Source organism: Ovis aries, chromosome 9, assembly GCF_016772045.2.
Source record: "Ovis aries strain OAR_USU_Benz2616 breed Rambouillet chromosome 9, ARS-UI_Ramb_v3.0, whole genome shotgun sequence".
Lineage (NCBI taxonomy): Eukaryota > Metazoa > Chordata > Mammalia > Artiodactyla > Bovidae > Ovis > Ovis aries.
The window spans coordinates 83,015,771-83,035,991 of record NC_056062.1 but is presented as its reverse complement, the minus strand read 5'-3'; the positions used below and the strand labels follow the sequence as shown (position 1 = coordinate 83,035,991).

The following is a 20,221-nucleotide window of genomic DNA, read 5'->3' as shown; positions in this document are numbered from 1 at the left end:
AAAGCACATATGAAAAGGTAGCAACAGGAGCGAAGCCAAGTGGTGCTTCTGGGCAGTCCTAGGGACAAGCTTCAAGCCCCAGGCTGTGAGAATGCACAGTGCTTGTAAGGTTCAGACTACAGCTTTTCCCCTCAAGAGGAACACTCTGTTAAGTTTACAAGTACAGCTGTATGTCACTCTAAATATTTTGAACTGTGTAGACTCTCAGGGGCTCTCTGGAACTTGAAATTCGATGTTATGTTTGGGTTTTCAAAGAAAGGAACCAAGATTAGAGGTAAGAGGATCTAGTAGCTTCCTTCTAAGGAGAAAGCAAGTGCTTCCCCATAATTTTGCTTCATAACACAGCAAATCTGGCATGTGTATGACCCTTATGAACCTCACGACAAAAGGCAAGACAGCATTCCTCTATCTACCTGAGGCCTGGGCTGGTCTCCCCACGTTCCATTCAGCTCCAACTTCTAGAAGCCTGAGTCGATAGAGTTAGCTCAACAAGTGACTAAGGGCAAATTTGACCAAAAAAAGTCCAAGCCATATATGGGAACAAAAGTACAGAGCAGAGCAGAGTCAAAAATGGAGAAAATGCTTTTCTTAATTTCAGTGGTAATTTAACCATGGTTAAAGAAAAAATAAATAAAGTCAAGACTAACGGACAGAGACTAACACATGTATCAGTATACTTTTCTTTCCAGATTCCCTGAGCTGGATGTAAAGGATTAAAACTGAGTAGATGAATTGTTTAAAACTTGCCCATGAAGGGGCATTGGCTTATAAGAGCTGAGGAGAAAGCATCTCCCTGGTTGAAAGTTAGACGTATAACTTACAGCCATTTCATCAAAAATGGCCCATTAGGGTAAGCTGTGTGCTTTGTTCACAATAAGTTAATTTGATAGACTTTTTTTTAAGTGATGATAGCTGTTGCTTCCCCAGTATGGGCTAGAAATATTCCACTAAATAAAGACAGAACATTTCTCTTCTCTTACCAAGTAGAGTGTAAGGAGGCACAAGCAGTGTAGCTGGGCTTGCGTTGTCATAATTTTCCTTATTCAAACTCCTGTGAATAAACCGGAGATAAGTTGATTAGTTCCCCTCCTGTTAAAATCATGTTTATCCAAGCACAAAGGATCACTGGACGATATTCAGTTATAAACCTCGTAGGATGGCATCCTTGAAGGCCAACCTCTCCTCTGCGGATCAGCCTGGACTTCCCCAAGCCCCCTGATACCTCATCCACAGCAACCACAAGTCAATATCCCGAAACAAGCTTGTGCTCACTCCGTTTTTGCCGCTTCACTTTATCACTCTTCTTCACTTAAAGAGTCTTAAGTGGGGACTTTCCTGGTGGTCCAGTGGTTAAGAATCTGCCTTCCAGTGCCGGGGACGAGGATTCAATCCCTAGACGGGGAACTAAGAGCCCACATGCCCGGGGGCAAACAGAGAAGCCGCAACTAGTGAGCCTCTGCTCTACAACTAGAGAAGCCCCCATGTGCCACAATGAAGACCCTCATTATATGGATGGAGGAGATGGGCAAATGCCAAAATAACGAGACACTAAAATTTTAGTGGTTCTGATTCACAGCTGCAAATATATGAGAGTCTTCAAGGAGGAAGAACCCAAGCATGTTCCCAATCCTTCATTCAACTACCTCACCAGCCGCCTCTTTGTTCTTCTAAACCTTGCTGTTAACTGTACAATATACCAAAGGAAAAAATGTATTTATAACTCCCAAAGCAACCCAGTGAGAATCCACACTCCGCCCCTCTTCCCTCCTACTCAGTATTATTTTTCCTCTTTCCCTGTGCCTTCACATTTCACAAAAAGTATACCTTTCACCCTAAGATACATCATGACTGATTTTTTTTCCTATTCTTATTTTTTCATGACTAACTGATTTTAAGATCTGAGACAAATTTTCCACATGGTCTGTGAAGCAGGACTGTTGCCTATCATAATATTGGACTGCTAAAACAAAACAACAAAAAAACAAGGAAATGAAGAATGCATTCACTTCACTGAAATTCCAATTATTTTATTGCCTCAAGGAATTGAAGATGGTCTTATTTTGCTTCTTTTTTTTTTATTTTTTTAAAGTTTTTCTACATTGAACTTACGTCGCTGATACAATCGGCATGGGAAAATGATTATAAAATTCAAACTATCCAAAAATTTAAACCCTGAAAATTTTTAATTCCTTACCTTTGGACACCTTTTCTATTTGAACTTTAAGAATAACCAAAGTACTACAACAATTTAGCTTCACAAATGTCCTGGGAAATAAAGATAGAAATTAGTGTTTATTAAGGATCATCCCTGGTGGCTCAGATGCTAAAAAAAAGAATCTGCCTGCCGTGTGGGAGGCCTGGGTTCGATCCCTGAGTTGGCAAGATCCCCTGGAGAAGGGTGGCTACCCACCCCAGTACTCTTGCCTGGAGAATCCCATGGACAGAGGACCCTGGTGGGCTACAGTCCATGGGGTCGCAAAGAGTTGGACACGAGTGAGTGACTAAGCACACAGCACAGCACATAGGGTAGATCAGTGGACCTTTACGGACAGAATGGCAGAGGCCCAGAAGGTGTACTCTGAGTCAGCGAGTCTGGACCGGAAACCCAGCGCAGCCTCTCCTTAGCTGTGTGGCCACGTGGGTACTACTTAATCTCTCTCTGTGCCTCAGTTTACTCGAATGGAAAATACATAGCAATTCCTCAATAGTGAGCGAACACTGTTATGAGTTTCTCACAGCCATAACGAATTAGGAAATATTACTCTTATTTTATACGTGAGGAAACTGAAGTTCAGAGTTAAGCCATTCACCTAAAGACACAGCTAGGAAGTGATACTGCCCTGTTGCCAACCAGATCTGTCAGAGGCCAAAGTTCAAAGAACTTTTCCTCTCCCAGCTCTACCCTGCACTGTGTGATAGCAGAAGAGAGGCAGGTATAGAGATGTGCATATTGGTTGCGCACGCTGTGTAAATGAGGCCAATTGTCCCAAGGCTACAGCTATTCTAAGAAAGAGCTAGGACGAAAACCCTTCAGGACAGTTAGATCTGTAAATTCTGTGAATGTTTAGAAATGAGCTTTTGCAACAGAATTAGTCTGGTCTATGTGTCCAAACATCATTTTAGAATTGGCTCCTTGTCAAACACAAACAAGACATTTTTTCTACTGCTTTAGACTGCTTATGTGGTTTGGAAACATACAGAAACAAATAACAAGCCCAGGTTCTAGCATACTACAATATATCTAAAATGAATAAATGGGTATTGTTAAATCTAACTAGTCATTTTTTTCAAGTTAGTAAAATGAACACGATCAGCTATCAACCAATATTTGCTTAAGAGAAGTAAAAATATAGACAACATAATATAGACATTTGGGGATCTTCCTCCTCAAAACCCTCAGCATCAAGGTCTTTTAAATGTTGGTCCCCAGTTGCTCTTCTCGCCTTATCTTCCACACCCACTGCACCCAGGAATGCCGCCGAGCACTCCGTGGACTTTGAACCCAGCTTCCCTGTCTCCACGCTTTGGCACTGGCTGTTCTTCCCACCCAGCAAAGGGCCCCACCCAGAGTAAACGACAATTGATATTTGCTGATTCAAGCCGGATTGAGATTATGCGTTCTCATTTTTCCTTACATACCTGGCCATCTAGGGCCAATTTATTTATTTTAAAATCACTGAATTTAACAGTTCTATTATGTGCCAGATACTCGGCTAAAATCTGGGAAAACAAAGTAAGGGGTGTAGCATCTGCTTCATGGAGCTAGAAATTACATCCTTCATGCAATCTCTCTGATTTCCAGACAGAAGCTCTCTCAAAGCCCCTCCTGCCTGCATTTTATTTTTTATCACTTATTTACATGTCTGTGTTGCTGCCTCTACTAGAAAACAAAATCCTTCAAAGCAGAAGCCTTATTTTAAAATTATATATTTTTAACCTCTCCCAGCTCTTCGTACTATGACTTGCATATATTATACCCTCAACAGATGTTTATTAAATTCTGAAACATTTGTGATTGTCTAACATTGGTATTCTATGAATTTCTCCAATTAGTAAGAGCTTTCAGAATAAACAGAAAACATTGAAGGAAACTGAGATCTAAAGATTTATTTTGATCCACAGTAATACATTTTTATTGTTGATGAAAAGGATTATTTCTCTTTTAAATACACAAACAAATTTCTTCTCAGTAAATAGGTTAAGAATTGATTGATATATACCATCTCCACTTGAAATGATTTTTTAACACTTCCAATCTTCCAAAGACACGTAAGTTGAATGGCAGAAAAGCAAATTAAAATAAATACCTTATTTTAGCTAGATGCTCAAACAGGCCACCGTTTGAGGTGCTTAATGAAACCTAAAAAGTAAACAAAGCATTAAACTCATCCTTTATTTTGTCATTTACTTTTGGTTTCACCCCTCACAGAAAGGTTTCCAGTGGGAAACAGAAGTAATTGCTTTCCGTTCCCATGCCTAGGGTCTCATGATTTCTTTGTGGATGAATCAGTCACACGATGCAATTGTTAGATTGGCTGGTTTGGATCCTGGCTCCTCCACTGACTCTCATCGGTAAAGCGAGGATAATAGTACCTACTTTGGGGACCTCAATAAGTGAATATTTTGAACAGTTAATATTTTTTGTCAAATAAAATTTTCTTCTGCCACCCAAGTTTATTAGTCAGAACTTTAAATGTTGTCCTACAAGACAGCTGCTGTCACAATTCCCAGCTTTAGATGGCCCTGGTCACAAGGATACTCGAGACGCAGCCTTCACAGCAACACCCTCATGGCCGAATGAAGCGGCCAAGCAAAGCCTTTGTCTGAATGATCCAAGGCAAAGTACCCCACTGCTAGGATTATGCCAGAGGAGGACTCCGTCCTCACAAACAAGTCTCGCCTATCTTTCCTCTTTACACAGACGTAATTTCACTAATATATATTACATCCTGGCTGGAGGGAAACCATGGTTTGTAACTGAAATTGCCTAAAACCACCAAGCCATACACACTTGATAGACTACTTCACCAACACTACTTGGCAAAGGATTGGAGTAGATTTCCAGATAATTCAGTGACATTTCATCTGAACTATCTGAAACAGTTGATCCAGCCATCTGCTAGGAATTTTTGCTATCTGTCAGAGTTTCCCTCAGGCACAAAGACTAAATTCACACAGTTTCAATGCAGCTATCTGAGAGGCCAAGTACATCCTTAGCAACAGAGGTCAGAGGTCTGGGAGAGTTTTGAAAAGCCACCACCAGTTGCTTTAACCATGGACCATTTACAAACACGGAATCAGGGCTGCTGGCCTTGACGATTAGGGCTGACGGCTTCGTTTAATTCACCACAGCCCAGAAAACACTGAAACCCCTCCATGTCCTCCATCTGTGTCCAGCCAGGATAATGACACAAAGGCAGCTAGCATTTACTGGAAGCCCTTTGTCTCAGCATATGGTGAGACTTTTATATAATTATTGATTTTTCGTAAGAACCCTATGAAGCAGGCACTGTTAAAATTTATCTCTTAAAAGGGGGCTTCCCTGGTGGATCAGTGGTAAAGAACCCATCTGCCAATGCAGGAGACGTGGGTTTGATCCCTGATCCAGGAGCATCCCACCTCCCTGTCTTGGAGCAACTAAGCCCATATGTCGCAACCACTGGGTCTGTGCTCTAGACCCGGGTCCAGGCCCTAGAGTCTGGTCTGTGCTCCACAACAATGGCAAGCCCGTGCACCACGACTAGAGAAGAGCCCACACAGCAACAAGACCCAGCACAGCCGAAAATAAACATAAAATCATTTTAAAGATCAAAAATCAAAGAAGTTATAAGACGTTGTCCAAGATCACACTGTCTGGCTAACTTCACACCTATACTCTCATTCATATCTTAGTCTCTCTGAAAGCACGAACATCCTTACGAATAAGACGCCTAGTGTCACTGAGTCAGTTAGTATCTTGCTAAAATTTCAGAAAGTTTTGCTTTTCACTCCATGGCGGCACTTCCTCTTCAGACGCTAACACGCGTCCGCCTTCTCAGAGGACCATCAGCCTCGGAGATCTGGCTCCTACCACACAACTATTTCTCTATTGTACCCTCTCCTCGTTCACTCTCTGAACTTCACCCCCCTTGTTTCTTAGTTTTTAATCGAGCTAAGTGTGATGGGTTGAAGAGTGCCCCTTGCCTCAAAATTCATGTTGGAGTCCTGACTCCCAAGTACCTCAGAATGTGATCTGACTTGGAGACTCAAGTCTTCACAGAGGTAATGCGGTTAGAATGAAGTTGTCAGGGTAGGCCTGCTCCAATATGACTGGTGTCCTCATCAAAAGGGGGAACTTGGCCACAGAGACACACAGAGAGGAAAGACAATATGAAGGGCCACAGGGAAAGACAAGCCAAGGGGAGAGGCCGCAGACCTGTTATGGTCCTCAGGAGTCAGCCCCACAGATGCCTTGATTTTGGACTTCAAGCTTCTAGAGCTGTGAGACAATAGATTTCTGTTGCTTGAGCCACTGTATCTGTGGTACTTTATTATAGCATCCCTGCCAAACTAATACCTCAAGGGGCCCTAGTTTTGACTGACAAAGGCAGTGCCATCTTAGGACAGAGGTGGCCTCAGATGGGCCCTCATCCAGTAACGATATAGGCAGTGGCCACTGCATCCCAGGGGCTCCACTCCAAACTGATTGAATCTCCTGCTGGGCTCCAGTGACTCCAAGAGGTATTTTTAGACTCTCCTGTCGTATCCCCATTTATCTGAGTGAGGACGAGGAATTTCTAGGTCCCAGGCCTCAAAACTTGCAAGTAAATCAATACACAAGCATTGATTTTTTTTTTTTTCCCCCTCTTACAAAAAGCTAAGTGATAGGCAAACCTTAAATCAAGTCAGCCGTACTCATCCTTTTTGTTTAAAGAAAGAAAAGTTAAGGGCTTTGAATTAAAGTAATTCACCACACTCTAAGGCTGAACCATGCATTTCCAAAGAACAGTGAAGGTACAGCAGGAGAGGGCTGCAAAATTTGCTCTCCAATATCATAGGTGATGTGGCCAAGGAAAGAATTGTGACTAGAATTCATAACACCGTCAGGACCAAATAATAGAGCCAAATATTCTGTGTGCCATTTAACTCACCTCTGCGTTGTATATTGCTAAGAGCAGCATAAATTGGACAGCAAGGCCAGATATGAATAAAAATCCTATTAAAAGCTTGCTCACATTGTTCATCAAGTAATGTTCAGATCAATCATGCCCATCTTTGTGGTCTTCTTCCTCACAAATCTCAGGCACTCATTACATCATTTAAGGTTTAGAAAAAATCACAGGAGGATCCGATCAATTTGCATTCTTGGCAAATTAAGGACCCAATTAAAGCAGCTAGTAGTAAGCTAGAAACAAACAGGAAGGTATAAAATCTGGGCTGCTGCCGTCCACTTCAGGCTGATTAGAGAGGAGGAAGGAAGGTTCAGAGAAGGAAGAGGAAGGGTAGTTTGCCCTCTCCCGCCCCAATGCACACATAAAGGCAGGCACTTTGTTCTCTCACTGACTTTTGCAGTAGAAATATGCCCATCTTTCAGCATACGAAAATCTGGATTCACACGTATGCAAAATTGAGGGTGATTTCTTACTTAATCAGTAGGTGAATAATTGGTTATACAGTCTTATAAGAGGGTAGAGGGCTCCTCTTAAAATATGTTGAATTTCTCTGATTGACTTAAATACAAATTTTAAACCTAATTATTAAAGAAAGTAATAATGCGTTCTAAGGACTGTTTCAGGAAGTATGTTCATATTTACTTCCACCCAGCACGCCCCTCAGAGTGAGCTAGGGAAGGGGCAGCTGGGGTGAGGAGGTCAGAGGGAAGGGAGGCCCTCGCATGGGGTCACAGATGGCGACCCACCCCCATGGTACTTGGACGACTTGAGCAGATAGGCAGTAAGGACGACGATGTTGAGTTCGCTAAGGTGTTTAGGTTTCCACCTCAGAAACCTGAGGCAGAGATAGGACTTCTTTCCTCCATGTCTAGCACAACAACATCACAAGGGTCTTTTCTAGCCTAAAAGGAGGACTGTTGTCATTGTGTAGTTGCTCAGTGGTGTCTGACTCTTGTGACCCCATGGACTGTAGCCCACTAGGCTCCTCTGTCCATGGAATTCTCCAGGCAAGAAGACTGGAGTGGGTTGCCATTTCCTTCTCCAGGGGATCTCCCCAGCCCAGGGATCAAACCTGGGTCTGCTATGCTGCAGGCGGTCTCCTGCATTGCAGGCTGATTCTTTACTGACTGAGCCACCAAAAGGAGAGTAGAAATCAATATTCTCAAAAGAGCAGCTTAATGATTTTTGGCAAAGAGTTTCTTTATGCTTTATACATTTCTTTGCGTATTAAGAAGTGCAGAGGTGAATACTTTGTCAAGATAATACATTCTGGCCTTAGAAATTCAATATGAGGTAAATCTAAATTAGATCCCATCCCATATGATTTAAGGGCTTCCCTGGTGGATAGACAGTAAAGAATCTGCCTGCATTGCAGGAGACCCAGGTTCGATCCCTGGGTCAGGAAGAAGGGAATGGCAACCCACTCCAGTATTCTCGCCTGGAGAATTCCAAGGACAGAGGAGCCTGGCAGGCTGCAGTCCATAGGGTAGAAGAGTCGGACATGACTGAGTGACTAACATCTTAACTTTCACGTATGGTTTAAACACTGAGATTTAAAACAAAACAAAAGATTTGCTACAATACTAGCTCACGTATGAGGTGACCTTCAGGGAAGGGCTCTAAAAACAAATATGTGCAGTCCTCCTCAGGTGTAGCAGGCTAACTTTCTGATTCTGCAATTAAGTCCTAATTGACAACTGGGATGGGCAAGAGAGTAAGGGGGAAATAAATTTAATTCTATCTTCTTAAAGGGTGATATACCACTATGAAAACTCACTCATGAGTTGGTTTTTTATAATTGAAACCTTTAAAAAGAAAAAAAAAGCTAGCATTTAGTGAACATTTACTAGGTTATGTACTTTGGATGACTTATTTCATTTAGTTTCACAACGTTCCCATAAGACAGGACCTGTTGTCATCCTACAGGGCAGAACAGCTCAGCGAGGTTGAAGAAGGAGCATCAGTCTGATCGCAGAGACCGAGCATGCAACCCTCTGCGTGAGGAAGACGTGCTCATGCTGAGTTTAACATTCCTTAAGGGCACAAGTCTACCCTTCCGATTTCTCTGCCTCTCACTCAGAAACACAAGTCCTATGCTTTAAAATAATTAAAATGCAGTAAGAAATCATTGATTCAGAATATCATGGATGAGAGAATTCAATGTCAGTCTTACAGAATATTAAGACAAATTAGGTTTTATTTGTGTCACAAACACAATAACCATGGACAGCTTGGTCTGTTACACATGCAGAAGTGAAAAGCTCATCTTGAGTGTACAAGAGTTTAAACCTCAACCATTGGGTATCTGCTTTTGCTAACTTAACATTTCTTATACCTAGATAAACATTCTTGTTTGTTCTCACAAGTAACAAATAGGTAGATTGATATTCCCCTAACAAACTTCAGTACCTCTTTTCTTGTTTAATCACTGAGGAGAACACAGAACAACTAGCCCCTGCTAAATTCGACACCAGGGATTTCTGAAGGAATACAACTTTATGCCAACAAATAAACCTGTATGTCTCTACCCGTGTAAACTAACAGCCATAAAGACACTTGTCAGCCCTCAGAGAAAGGAGCACAACAGTGCTCAGCTTTCCTCCTGACCAGAGTCACCTCTCTTGACAGGGAAGAAAAGGGGGAGCCCACTCTCCTTTCCAGAGAGTTCCTTTGACAAAGGAACAGGAAGTTGAGTTGTTGTCGGGGTATATTTTGCCTTTTATAAAAGAAGGGAGGAGGTACTGGAAATGCAATCTTCATCGTGAACGACAGCAATGACTTTTCCCAGGGGACATTTTAGCAAGTCTCAAAGGATACCACACTCCCTTCTCACCAAAGATATATGCGAAACATCAGATGTGCTTTAAAATGCTTCATTAAAAAAGAAGCAAAACTCAAGTGTTTTCTCGTTATCTCATATTTTGGGACCCCCACTTCTTTGGCAAAGCATCAGTTTCCCCCTTGCATAATGGTAGATGCAATTACTGCAACATTTCTGTTGGTTTCTTTCCCTAGAGATCGAAAGAGCAACTTCTCAGTCTGACCTGCATCACCTACTTGAAAAGTAGAGTCAACATCTTTTCTCATGGAAAGTAGAGTTAATTAACATTCATTAAAACGTCTATTGGGTGCCAAACAGTGTACTGAGTTCTTGACGTGCTGATCTAATTTTTAACTTATTCTCACAACTTCTTGGTGAGGCAGGCATCTCCATTCTTTAGGTGAGAAATTTAAGGTACAGGGAGCTTAAGCAATCTGCTCCGTGTCCCTTGGCTGGTAAATGATGAAACTGGCCTAACCCATCTGCCCAACCCTGAAGACTCATAAACTACATACTCTATAGTCCATGATAAACCTTCACTCAGCAAGACTCATTTCATTTCCTGGTGAGGGCTGAATGCCATCCATTTTCCCTGTCATCGAAACATATGCTTTCTTCTTCTTTCAAATTATTCTGCTCTTGCTATCTGAGTTTTTGAAGAAACAGAAAGACGAGAAAATGTTAGAGAATGCATTGCCCGTCTGCTGCTTGGCGTCTGCCAGCCCAGGGGGCATCTGTTTCAAAGTCACTCACAATGAAGGAAAAGCTGGGACAGAGACAGGGACTGGACCTTTGAAGACACTGACAAGCTGTACATGTCTTGACATCTCAAAATAATCACTCGTTAGCTGATAATACATCCACCGATGTGGCCGAAAGAAGGACCAGAATCTGACGATACACGCACCAACCTTGCTTTCCCAATTGGGAAGGCACATCTGTCTCTCTGTTTTCAATTCCTATTCCACTACTTTTAACAAAGGACTTTTTTCCCCTCCTATGCATTTCCCTTTCTCTGCTCTGTCCCAGGCAGTCCTATGAATCCTAAACTGAATTTCACTCTCTGAGAAGTAAATAAAATGCACAGTTTTTCAAGACCACCTCTGAGAAATGACACATTGTGAAAATGAGATTCTGGCCCTGATTTCTAGAGTATGAGAGTCCCAGGGATTCTCAGGGCTGGGCACTTTTTTATATTTTAATTGCAAAGAATGGGTGTAATCCACATGTAAACATCCAAAGCATTATTCTTTCCTTTAATTCTACTCCCAAGCTTGATTTAACCCAAACCACTTCATGAAATGGATTTATAGAAGATATAGACTAATCGAAAGAACCTGCAAAAGAAATTATGCTCCAGAAGCATAACTTATTACACTAGGAATAAACTTTCCCTCCCAGCAAATGCTACCCAGCACCCCTCAAGGAATGCTTTTATCCATCAACTTAAGTAAGCCCCTTTGCCATCTATTTTGCTCTCCTTAAAGAAATACATTATCAGCATAGTTAAGACATACCAAAGCTTACCTCTCTGTAAGTAACAAAAATGGTGGTTAAAGGTTATTTTCTTCCATTCAGCTGCTGGGACCCTTGCTGGCACTGGAGTATCTTCCCCAGAGGCCACACCCAGTGCACGGCTCTGCTTCCCCAGCCTCTCCCTTCCCCTTCAGTCAAACATTAACCATCGACTGGTTTTATTGATTTTCATCAGATGTCATAAATGGAATCGTAACCCAGGAAAGAAATGTGTTTATACCAAAAGCAGTTCATTCACATCTAACACATCTCAGAACAAGTTTCTGAATTTCAGAATGTAGGTTAAATAAAATAGAAGACAAGAGGAAGTTAGCATGGAAAAACTTTCTGTGTATTCAGCTGTCTGTGGAGTGTGAGTTCCCTGACATCTTTTAGTTTCCTCCATAATTTGCTCTCCCAACCCTTGTGCATTTAGTCGCTCAGTCCTGTTCAACTCTTGGCGACTCCGTGGACTGTAGCCCCTCAGGCTCCTCTGTCCATGGGATTTCCCAGACAAGAATACTGGAGGGGGTTGCCATTTCCTTCTCCAGGGGACCTTCCTGACTCAAGGGTTGAACTCGCATCTCCTGTGTCTCCTGCATCGTAGGTAGATTCTTTACCCAGTGAGCCAGAGAGGAAGTCCTCTTTCCCACCACTTGGCACAGAAGAATAATTGACAGATATTTGTATAGATTCCATCTTAAACACAGACAAGTACAGGGTGTCATGTCTGAGCAGTGACTCGGTTCACTGATAACCAGGCACAAGAGACAGGGGAAATGATCCAGACGGTCAACCCCGCGTGCAATCTGACAGCACCCGCTTCTGAAGCCCAAGGGTCCTCTTCAAAGTCTGCATGAAGCAGCCAGCAGTAGCCTTCCCCCAAAACACAAATCAAGTCCTTTTTCTCACCTCTCTGAGGATGGACTTACTAAGAACAAGTTACCACTTTTTCCACTCAAAATGAAGTTTCCAATTAATCAATAAAAGCCTATGGCCCAGATTTCTAAAGTCAAGGGCTCTTTTTGACGGATTCCTCATTCCCACCCCTCAGTCACTCTGGAAACCTACACTAAAGATGTGAATCAAGGTTGCTTTTGTGTCAAATGTGATGGTCATTCTGATACTCATTTCTGGGTTCCTCCTGAGCTGCACTGTGTTCTCCACCTGTCTCTAGCACTCATCCAGCACAGTCAAAGCACAAGAGCATAGCCACTGTCTAGACAGGCTTCTGCCTTCTCGATCCCCTTGAGAAGACTAAGCCTCACTTGTCTTGGGGACCCTGAAGTGAAATCACCTGGTTGTGGGCCAGCGGTCAGCATGCTCAGTAGACCGGCAGGCCCAGCAAGGATCCTTCTTCCTTTGTTTCACAACATAGCTACATCTAGAAAAATGAGGTCAGTGAGGCTAAGCAACTCTTACATTCTTAACACCTCTGCCCTCCCGTGAACCAGATCAAATGACCTTGCTCCACAAGATCAAAGAACTTTCACTTGCATGTTTTACTTCCTGAATCAATGACAAGAATCTCAAGGTGTTGCTCTGAGTTTGCTTCTTCTTCAAACACTTGCAGTACTTTTTAATAATGTATGCAAAAAGTACATTTAAATCTATAAGCTTTTCTTCAAAAGAATGTGTATATATGTACCACTTTTAATCACTGATTCTTAGTGATGATCAAAATTATAGAATCAGGACTCCAGCCTTGGTCTGTCTGATTCAAAGCCTAACCTATTCACCACCACAGCTGTTGAATTTGCCAGTTTGTTTTTCTTCGGGTTCCATTTAGGAAGAAATCCATTTGTGTGACCCCATTCCTGATGGGAGATAGCCCGGTTCCTAAAGTGGGCTTCCCTGTATATATTTTATGTTCTGGGTTTCTAGTTTCTCAAGTCAGAGAATTAGATTGATTAAACTCTAAAAAGGCCAAAACCACCCATCAGAGAAATTAACAGGTATTCACATCTCTGTATTATAAAGGCGTCTCCTGTGCTCTCCATGATAATAGGTTAGCACAGTTTTCAGAGCTGTGTGTTCACCATTCATACCTTAAATTTAAATTTATAAGTTATAAAATTATCTGGGTTTACAATTTTAGATTAAAATTATCTGGATTTATAATTCTAAATTAAATTCTGCCCTGTGTTTCAGGGTAAACACCTTCGAATTTTAGGAACCCATTCTTATGTAAAAATGAGGCATTTCCAGTTCAGTAGTTTAACACTGACAGTAATAATAAGGAAATTTTAATTGATAAAGATTACTAATTATTTTTATCAGAGCAAAGTAGATATAAATTGTTTATATGATGGAAACAAGTGAACAATTGGAAAAGTTAGGATAAATACTTCTGCCTAACAGCTTCATAGTATTAGAACATATTAACATTTAATATTAATAGTGTTTTAACCATTCCTCCAACATTAGCCATAGACAATATATAAGCAGTGTTTGATCTATGGACTGTGCTAGTTAGCTAGTTAACAAGGAATAAAGTTTGGATAGCCTCCTAGACAAGAGCTTGATGAAAATTTGAAATGATTCTTAAATTTCAAAGAATATTACATTTCTAATATTCTTATTAGATAAGCTCAAAGTAAATTTATGAATACTAAGTTTTTCCATTTTTCATTCACTTGCACTTTAACTTGGACTTTATTTGCGTTACATTTTATGTATTTTAAGAACTTTTTATCATGCATCTATCAACATAGAACTTCATCTAATAGGAGCTATATAATACATATATATAATAATACTTTTAATTACTTAAAACATGTCTTACTCATGTTACTGATGGCAGAAACTGTCTTCCATTAGAACTGAATAAATTCTTATTATTTTATTTATTTAATTTTTGACCAAGCCGTGCAGTTTGCAGGATCTTAGTTCCCAGACCACTGAACCTGGGCCCTCAGCGGTGGGAGTGCAATGGCCCAACCACTAGCCCACCAGGAAATTCTCAGTAAATACTTTTCAGAATTAAACTCTTTTGAGTTATTTAATTCAATAACTCCTAATAGTCGGGATTGCATGCAGGCCCAACCAAGGCTAATGGGAACCCAGATAAGTGAATGATTTTGGATCCTCTCAAGGCTATATTTTACATCTTTTATTCCACATTTATTTAGTGGAATGACATGAAATTAATTTTCTGCTAGTGAATGTTTTAAACCATAGCAGAATTTTCTCTAATTCCTTTCACTGGCCAAGGCAGTGTCCACATTCTGATAAATGTAAGCAACATAGCCCCCACTCTTACACTGCCCTTATTCTTGTCCTTGAGTTTGGGCTTTTTATTGTTTTTCATGTTATTGTTTCAGGCAATTTCCCAAACCAGAACACTCTAAGGAATTACTAAGTGATTTAAGGCTTAGATATGAAAACAAAACACTAACGCCAAGTAAAAAACACTGAACCATACATAATGAAGTTTCAAAATCTTAGCTATGACCTGTGCTCATCCTAAAAATATTCAAAAAAGACAGTTTGAAGCTAATGAAAAGTCTTTTCCCTGTTTTCAATTTTGACAGAAGTAGATCCGGCTTGCAGTTGTCTGTTTCAGGAATATTTTAACTCCGTCTATAGAGGGTTGCTCCAGACGATTGCCTAGCAGGCAATTGGTCCTAATAGGCAATAGGTCCTTAATCTGGCTCCAGTTACCCCTATCAGGAAACTTCTGGAGAACCCTATGACTGGAATGGTTAGTAAGTATCCACATCAGACATAGATTGGACAAATGCTTTCTAGAGCTTTCTAAATATGGGCAGTTTATTAAAACTGGGCCTCCTATGATGAGATCCTGACTCAGGAGGTCACAGATGCATCCCAGGGATCAATATTTTTTTAAAGCCTTCTGGATTCCTGATGCAAGTAATCACATGGACCCTTCTCTGAGAAATACAGCTTGGTGATTCTGTGCTCTATCTGAAAGTAAATATTCTTTAACAAGGTCTGTCCTTGATATTCATTTTCCCCCACCATTTCTGCAGGACCTGTCTCAGACAACACTGCAGTTGAGTTGATGTTATCCATGCAGACTGAATCTGGCAAACACAAAGATGCTTATCTTGCCTCAGACATTTTTTTCAGTCTACTGAACATTTCATTTGACCTCAAATTTTTTTCTTAATTCCAAGAAGTTGCAATAATCTTGTTGCTTTTCTGAGTCTGATCTCTGTCTCTCTTACCAGATTTCACCAGCATTGGTCTCGGCTCACATCCTGTTCAATGCTCAGACTATTGCATCTTGTTTCCACCTCCAGCATCCCCTGGAAGCTGCGCTCGCAAAGGCCATAACAACCCCGTTTGATAATCAGAAACGCTGCACTTCACCAGATCTCTCACAACATGTGACACTATCAGTAGCCTTCCCTGAACTGCCCTTTTTCCTTGGTTTATTTGCGAATACTCTGCTCTGATTTCTTTTCTACTTCTCGAGCCAGTCTCTGGCAGTCCCATTTGTAGCCTCACCAGACTCCTTGGGTCAATGCCAGGTTATCTCACCTTGTCACTCACTCTAGGAGGTTGGATCTGTTCCCATCTGTACAGCAAAGTCTCAAGTCTCTCAGTATAGATCCCTCCCCTGGCCTGGGTTTCAGTCTTTTTACACCAACCAATTATTGCCAAAGCTCCCTTTATATGTCCCAAATGCACTACAAACTCAACATATCCAAAATTAATCTCACCGCTTCACTCTCTCCCAAACTCAGCCTCTTGGAACACTACCCCTTCATGTTAGCCTTGGTAGTCACCAAGCCTTAGCCAGGGTGCTGTGATTGATTGGTAATTCCTGTCATGGGTACAAATAGGAGGCTGGCAGTGAATATGCCTGGGAATCACCAACCTTGCCTAGGAAGGACTCCATGACTTGGACACGAGGGCTCAGTAAACTCTGGATTGCTTTCTCTACTTATGGGTTTCTCATGGGAAAACAAAACATTGGGATTGCCTCTGAAAATGTTGTCCTTAAGAAGTATTTCCTGGAGAAAAATAGTATTTTCAACAAATGGTGATGAAATACCTGCACACCTACATGCAAAGGAATGCCATCAGACTCCTATATCATACCATCCAGAAAAATGAACTCAGAGTGGATTAAAGACCTGAAACTAGGGACTCTATAAAACTCTTAGAAGACAACAGTGGTAAATCTGAATGTCTTTGGATTTGGCAATGGTTTCTTAGACATAACAGCAAAAGCACAAACAACAATAGAAAAACAAATTGGACTTCATCAAAATTAAGAATTTGTGCTTCAAAGAACACTATTAAAAGTGAGGGGCATCTCTGGTGGTCCAGTGGCTAAAGCTCCCACTCCCAGCGCAGGGGGCCCGAGTTCAACCCCTGGTCAGGGAGTCAGATCCCACATGCCACCACTGAGAGTTTGCATGCTACAACTATAATCAGATTCCACATGCTGCAACATAGACCCAGTGCAGCCAAATAAATAAAAATAATTTTTTTTATATAGTGGAAAGGCCACCCACGGGATGAGAGTAAACCACATATCTGAGAAGGGAACTGTAGCTAGAACACATTAAAAAAAAACTCTTAGAATTCAAAAATAACTAGATTAAAATCCATCAGAAATGGACAACGGATAAGAACAGATATTATTAAAGAAGGTATTCAAATAGCTAACAAATACATGAAAAGATGGTCAACATCATTAGGCATAAGCATGATGTAAATCAAAACCATAATCAGATACTACTTTATACCTATTAAGATAACTATAACAAAAAGGACATATAACAGCAAGTATTGGAGAAGATATAGAGAAATCAGAATCTTTGTATACTCAGTGGGAATGTAAATGATAAAGTCACTTTGGAAAAAAAAATCTGGAAATTTCCTCAAAAACTTAAACCATCTGACCTAGCAATGTCATTCTTAGGTATGTATCTAAGAAAAAAATGACATACGTCCACATAAAAATTGGTGCATGAATGGTCACGGCAGCATTATGCGTAATAACTAAGAGTAAAAACAACCAAATGTCCACTCAACCAACAAATGGATAAACAAAATGTGGGGTATCCAGGTAATAGGGTATTCTTTAGCCACAAAAAGAAAGGGAGAACTGACATATGCTACAACATAGATGAAGTAAAAGTAGCCAGACAAAAAAGGCCAAACACTGTATGATTCCATTCATGTGAAATGCCCAGGACAGGCAAGTTCATAGAGCTAGAAAGTAGATTCATGGTTGCCTGAGGTCAGGGAGTGGGTCGATGGGGTTAGAAGTTTATGTTAAAGGATATGAGGTTTCTTTTCCTAGTGATGAAAATGTTCTAAAATTCATTGCAGTGACGGTTGCACGATTCTGTAAATATACTAAAAACAACTATTGAGTTCTGTACTTTAAATTGGTAACTTTTATGTACATTCATTTTTATCTCAGTAAAGCTGTTACCAAAAAAAGGAACAGGTAATTCCTGCAGCCAAGCTCACCCTGATATGAAATACAAGACACAGGCTTAAACATTTCCAGTTACCTCCAACCAGGAACTTCAAAACAAATTCATTGTGTTCTAGCATCATAGATGATTTGAGGGGTTTTAATCATGTTAGTCTCACCTAAATATATTTGTTTTGCTTATTTTACTTATTATTTGATCTCATCTTCTATGTTTTACTTTTAAAAGTGTCTATAAGAACATTTCCATTCTTGAAAGTTCTCTGCCCCAAGCAAAGAAGGAAGGAAAAGAGGACCAGGTGACCACAGGCCTTTCCGTCTCTCTCCTAGAGCTTCAGGTCAGTCAGTTCAGCACTAGAGAAACTCTTTCAATTCACTGGCCCCCAAAAAGGGAAGTCTATTTTCTTTCGACGTGACCAAATCTAGTAACTCAGAAAACAAAACAAATTTTTTTCTTTCTTTGGTCTTCCGGCTCAGGGTAATTTTAAGCCTAGGGTCATGTACGCACACAGTAATTATGCAGGAGAATTTCTGGAAAAGCTCTGTCATCTTAAGCCTGAAATTCCCCAGTTGCTACAGGAGAAAACCCAGGAATGAAATCTCACACCTGAGATCCACTTTGCTGTTCTTCAGGAGAAGCCTGAAGGAGGAGGACAGAGGGAAGCCACTGGGGAAGGATTCTTGGGGGTCACCAATGAGCACTCAGGTAATGCCAGGTCCCCTCACAAAGCATGGGGGAGGCCCCACAGACAGTCTTTGATTAAACTGTCGGAATCCCACTCACACTGTTGCCCCTATTTCAAACCCTGTGGTCTTGTCCAGTGAGTCCCAGAGGCAAGGCTTCAAAGAGACTATTTTACTCCCATATCTTCCCAGTTCTGCTCCTAAGCATGAGAAGCAAAGGAGATTGCCTAGAACCAGCACTATATCCAATCAGATTGATTTACAAGACAGAGGTGGCTGTACCTTCTCCAAGTTACCACTTTATACAAAAGAAAACTAATCACAGTTAACAACACAGGACTTGACTAAAAGTTAACCAAAAACCACCACTCTTTTCTATCCTCTGAGCTTTCTGAAAACAATTAATTTTTAGTACTGAGCTTCTTAACCTTGGCTGCACAGAAGCAAAGTGATTCTAATTGGGTTGGTGTTTGATGATCTGACAACAGCCATTTCTATGTTCTCCTTGGTACCAAAGGCTCAGCTGAGCTTGAGACTCACTGATCCAAGGCCTGCCCTTTGTCAGGCACTTTCCTAACTGGTCTCAGCATAACATCCTCACAACAATGCTGTGAGGTCATTATTTTTATTACTTTGCAAATAAAGAAACCAAGAAAAAAAAAAAGAAGATAAAAATCGACTCACCAAGGCTTGAGTCCAGGTGTGAATTAAAAATATATATATTATATATATATATATATATATATATATATATCAGAGCACTTCATAGCTACTCAGGGCTGAGAGCCTTTAATAACCCGCAGGGTGCCTCTCCTATGCGGCTCTACTTATCCACCAGGCACCAGAATCAGAGGCAGCTTAGACTCATCAGCTCACAGAACCACAGCCCAAACATCCACACTCCCACCCCAACAACATTCCCACCAGCTGTCCGTTCACCCCACGTTTTCTGAGAGCTCCTTCCCTGGGAATCCTGCCCCGGCCGCGAAACCTGCCCTGGTGTCATTTCCATTCCCAGATAACACCAACTACTTTACCCCCTAGAGCACATTCCACCCAGATCTCCTCCCCAGCTGGTATCCTCTTAGACATCCCCCTGACCTTTCTCAGCGTGGAGTGAGAGCATCACCTGGCCAACTTGGATCCAGTCTCTCTCTCAGCTGGTCTGGAGGAAGTTCACCCTGTCTCAGAGCTAATGAGGAAGTGGTTAGCTTTACTGGAGTTCAGCTCAAACCAGCCCAGCCCAGCAGCCAATATTGTTCAAAGAATTAGACACGAGGCCAGGTGCACTTTGCCCCAGCGGTCAATCAGTTATCCCTGACTTCCTGGGCTTTTTACACGTTGTTCATTGTTTAGCCGCTCAGTCATGTCCGATTCTTTTGCAGCCCCCTGGACTGCAGCAGGCTAGGCTCCTCTGTCCATGGGCGTTTCCAGGCAAGAATACAGAATGGGTTGCCACTTCCTTCTCCAGGGGATCTTCCTGACCCAGGGATCTAATCGCCATCTCCTGCTTGGCAGGTGGATTCTTTACCGGTGAGCCACCTGGGAAGCCCCTTCCCCCAATAACTGAACATCCTCTCCATTACTGGGTGTTTTGCCATTTGCCTCCCAACCTCACTCAGACCAGGA

The 20,221-nt window shown here is 41.5% G+C and overlaps 1 protein-coding gene across 6 annotated transcripts in view; it reads right to left on the bottom strand.

Annotated features, from left to right (window-relative positions):
- Positions 1-19,780, bottom strand: part of CDH17 (cadherin 17) — an 84,066-nt gene extending 64,286 nt beyond the window's left edge. The window contains exons 1-3 of one of the 6 annotated variants that reach the window (XM_042254473.1): positions 19,694-19,780; positions 4,308-4,360; positions 981-1,051 (exon numbers count right to left, since the gene is read on the bottom strand). In XM_042254473.1, the coding sequence (XP_042110407.1) occupies positions 981-1,031 (51 nt within the window). In that variant the 5' untranslated portion in view covers positions 1,032-1,051; positions 4,308-4,360; positions 19,694-19,780. Of the gene's footprint in view, positions 1-980; positions 1,052-4,307; positions 4,361-11,499; positions 11,579-19,693 lie in introns of those variants that run through there. The other 5 variants (XM_042254476.1, XM_042254475.1, XM_042254472.1 and 2 more) reach the window with 5 other exon arrangements.
- Positions 19,781-20,221: the final 441 nt, after the last annotated feature.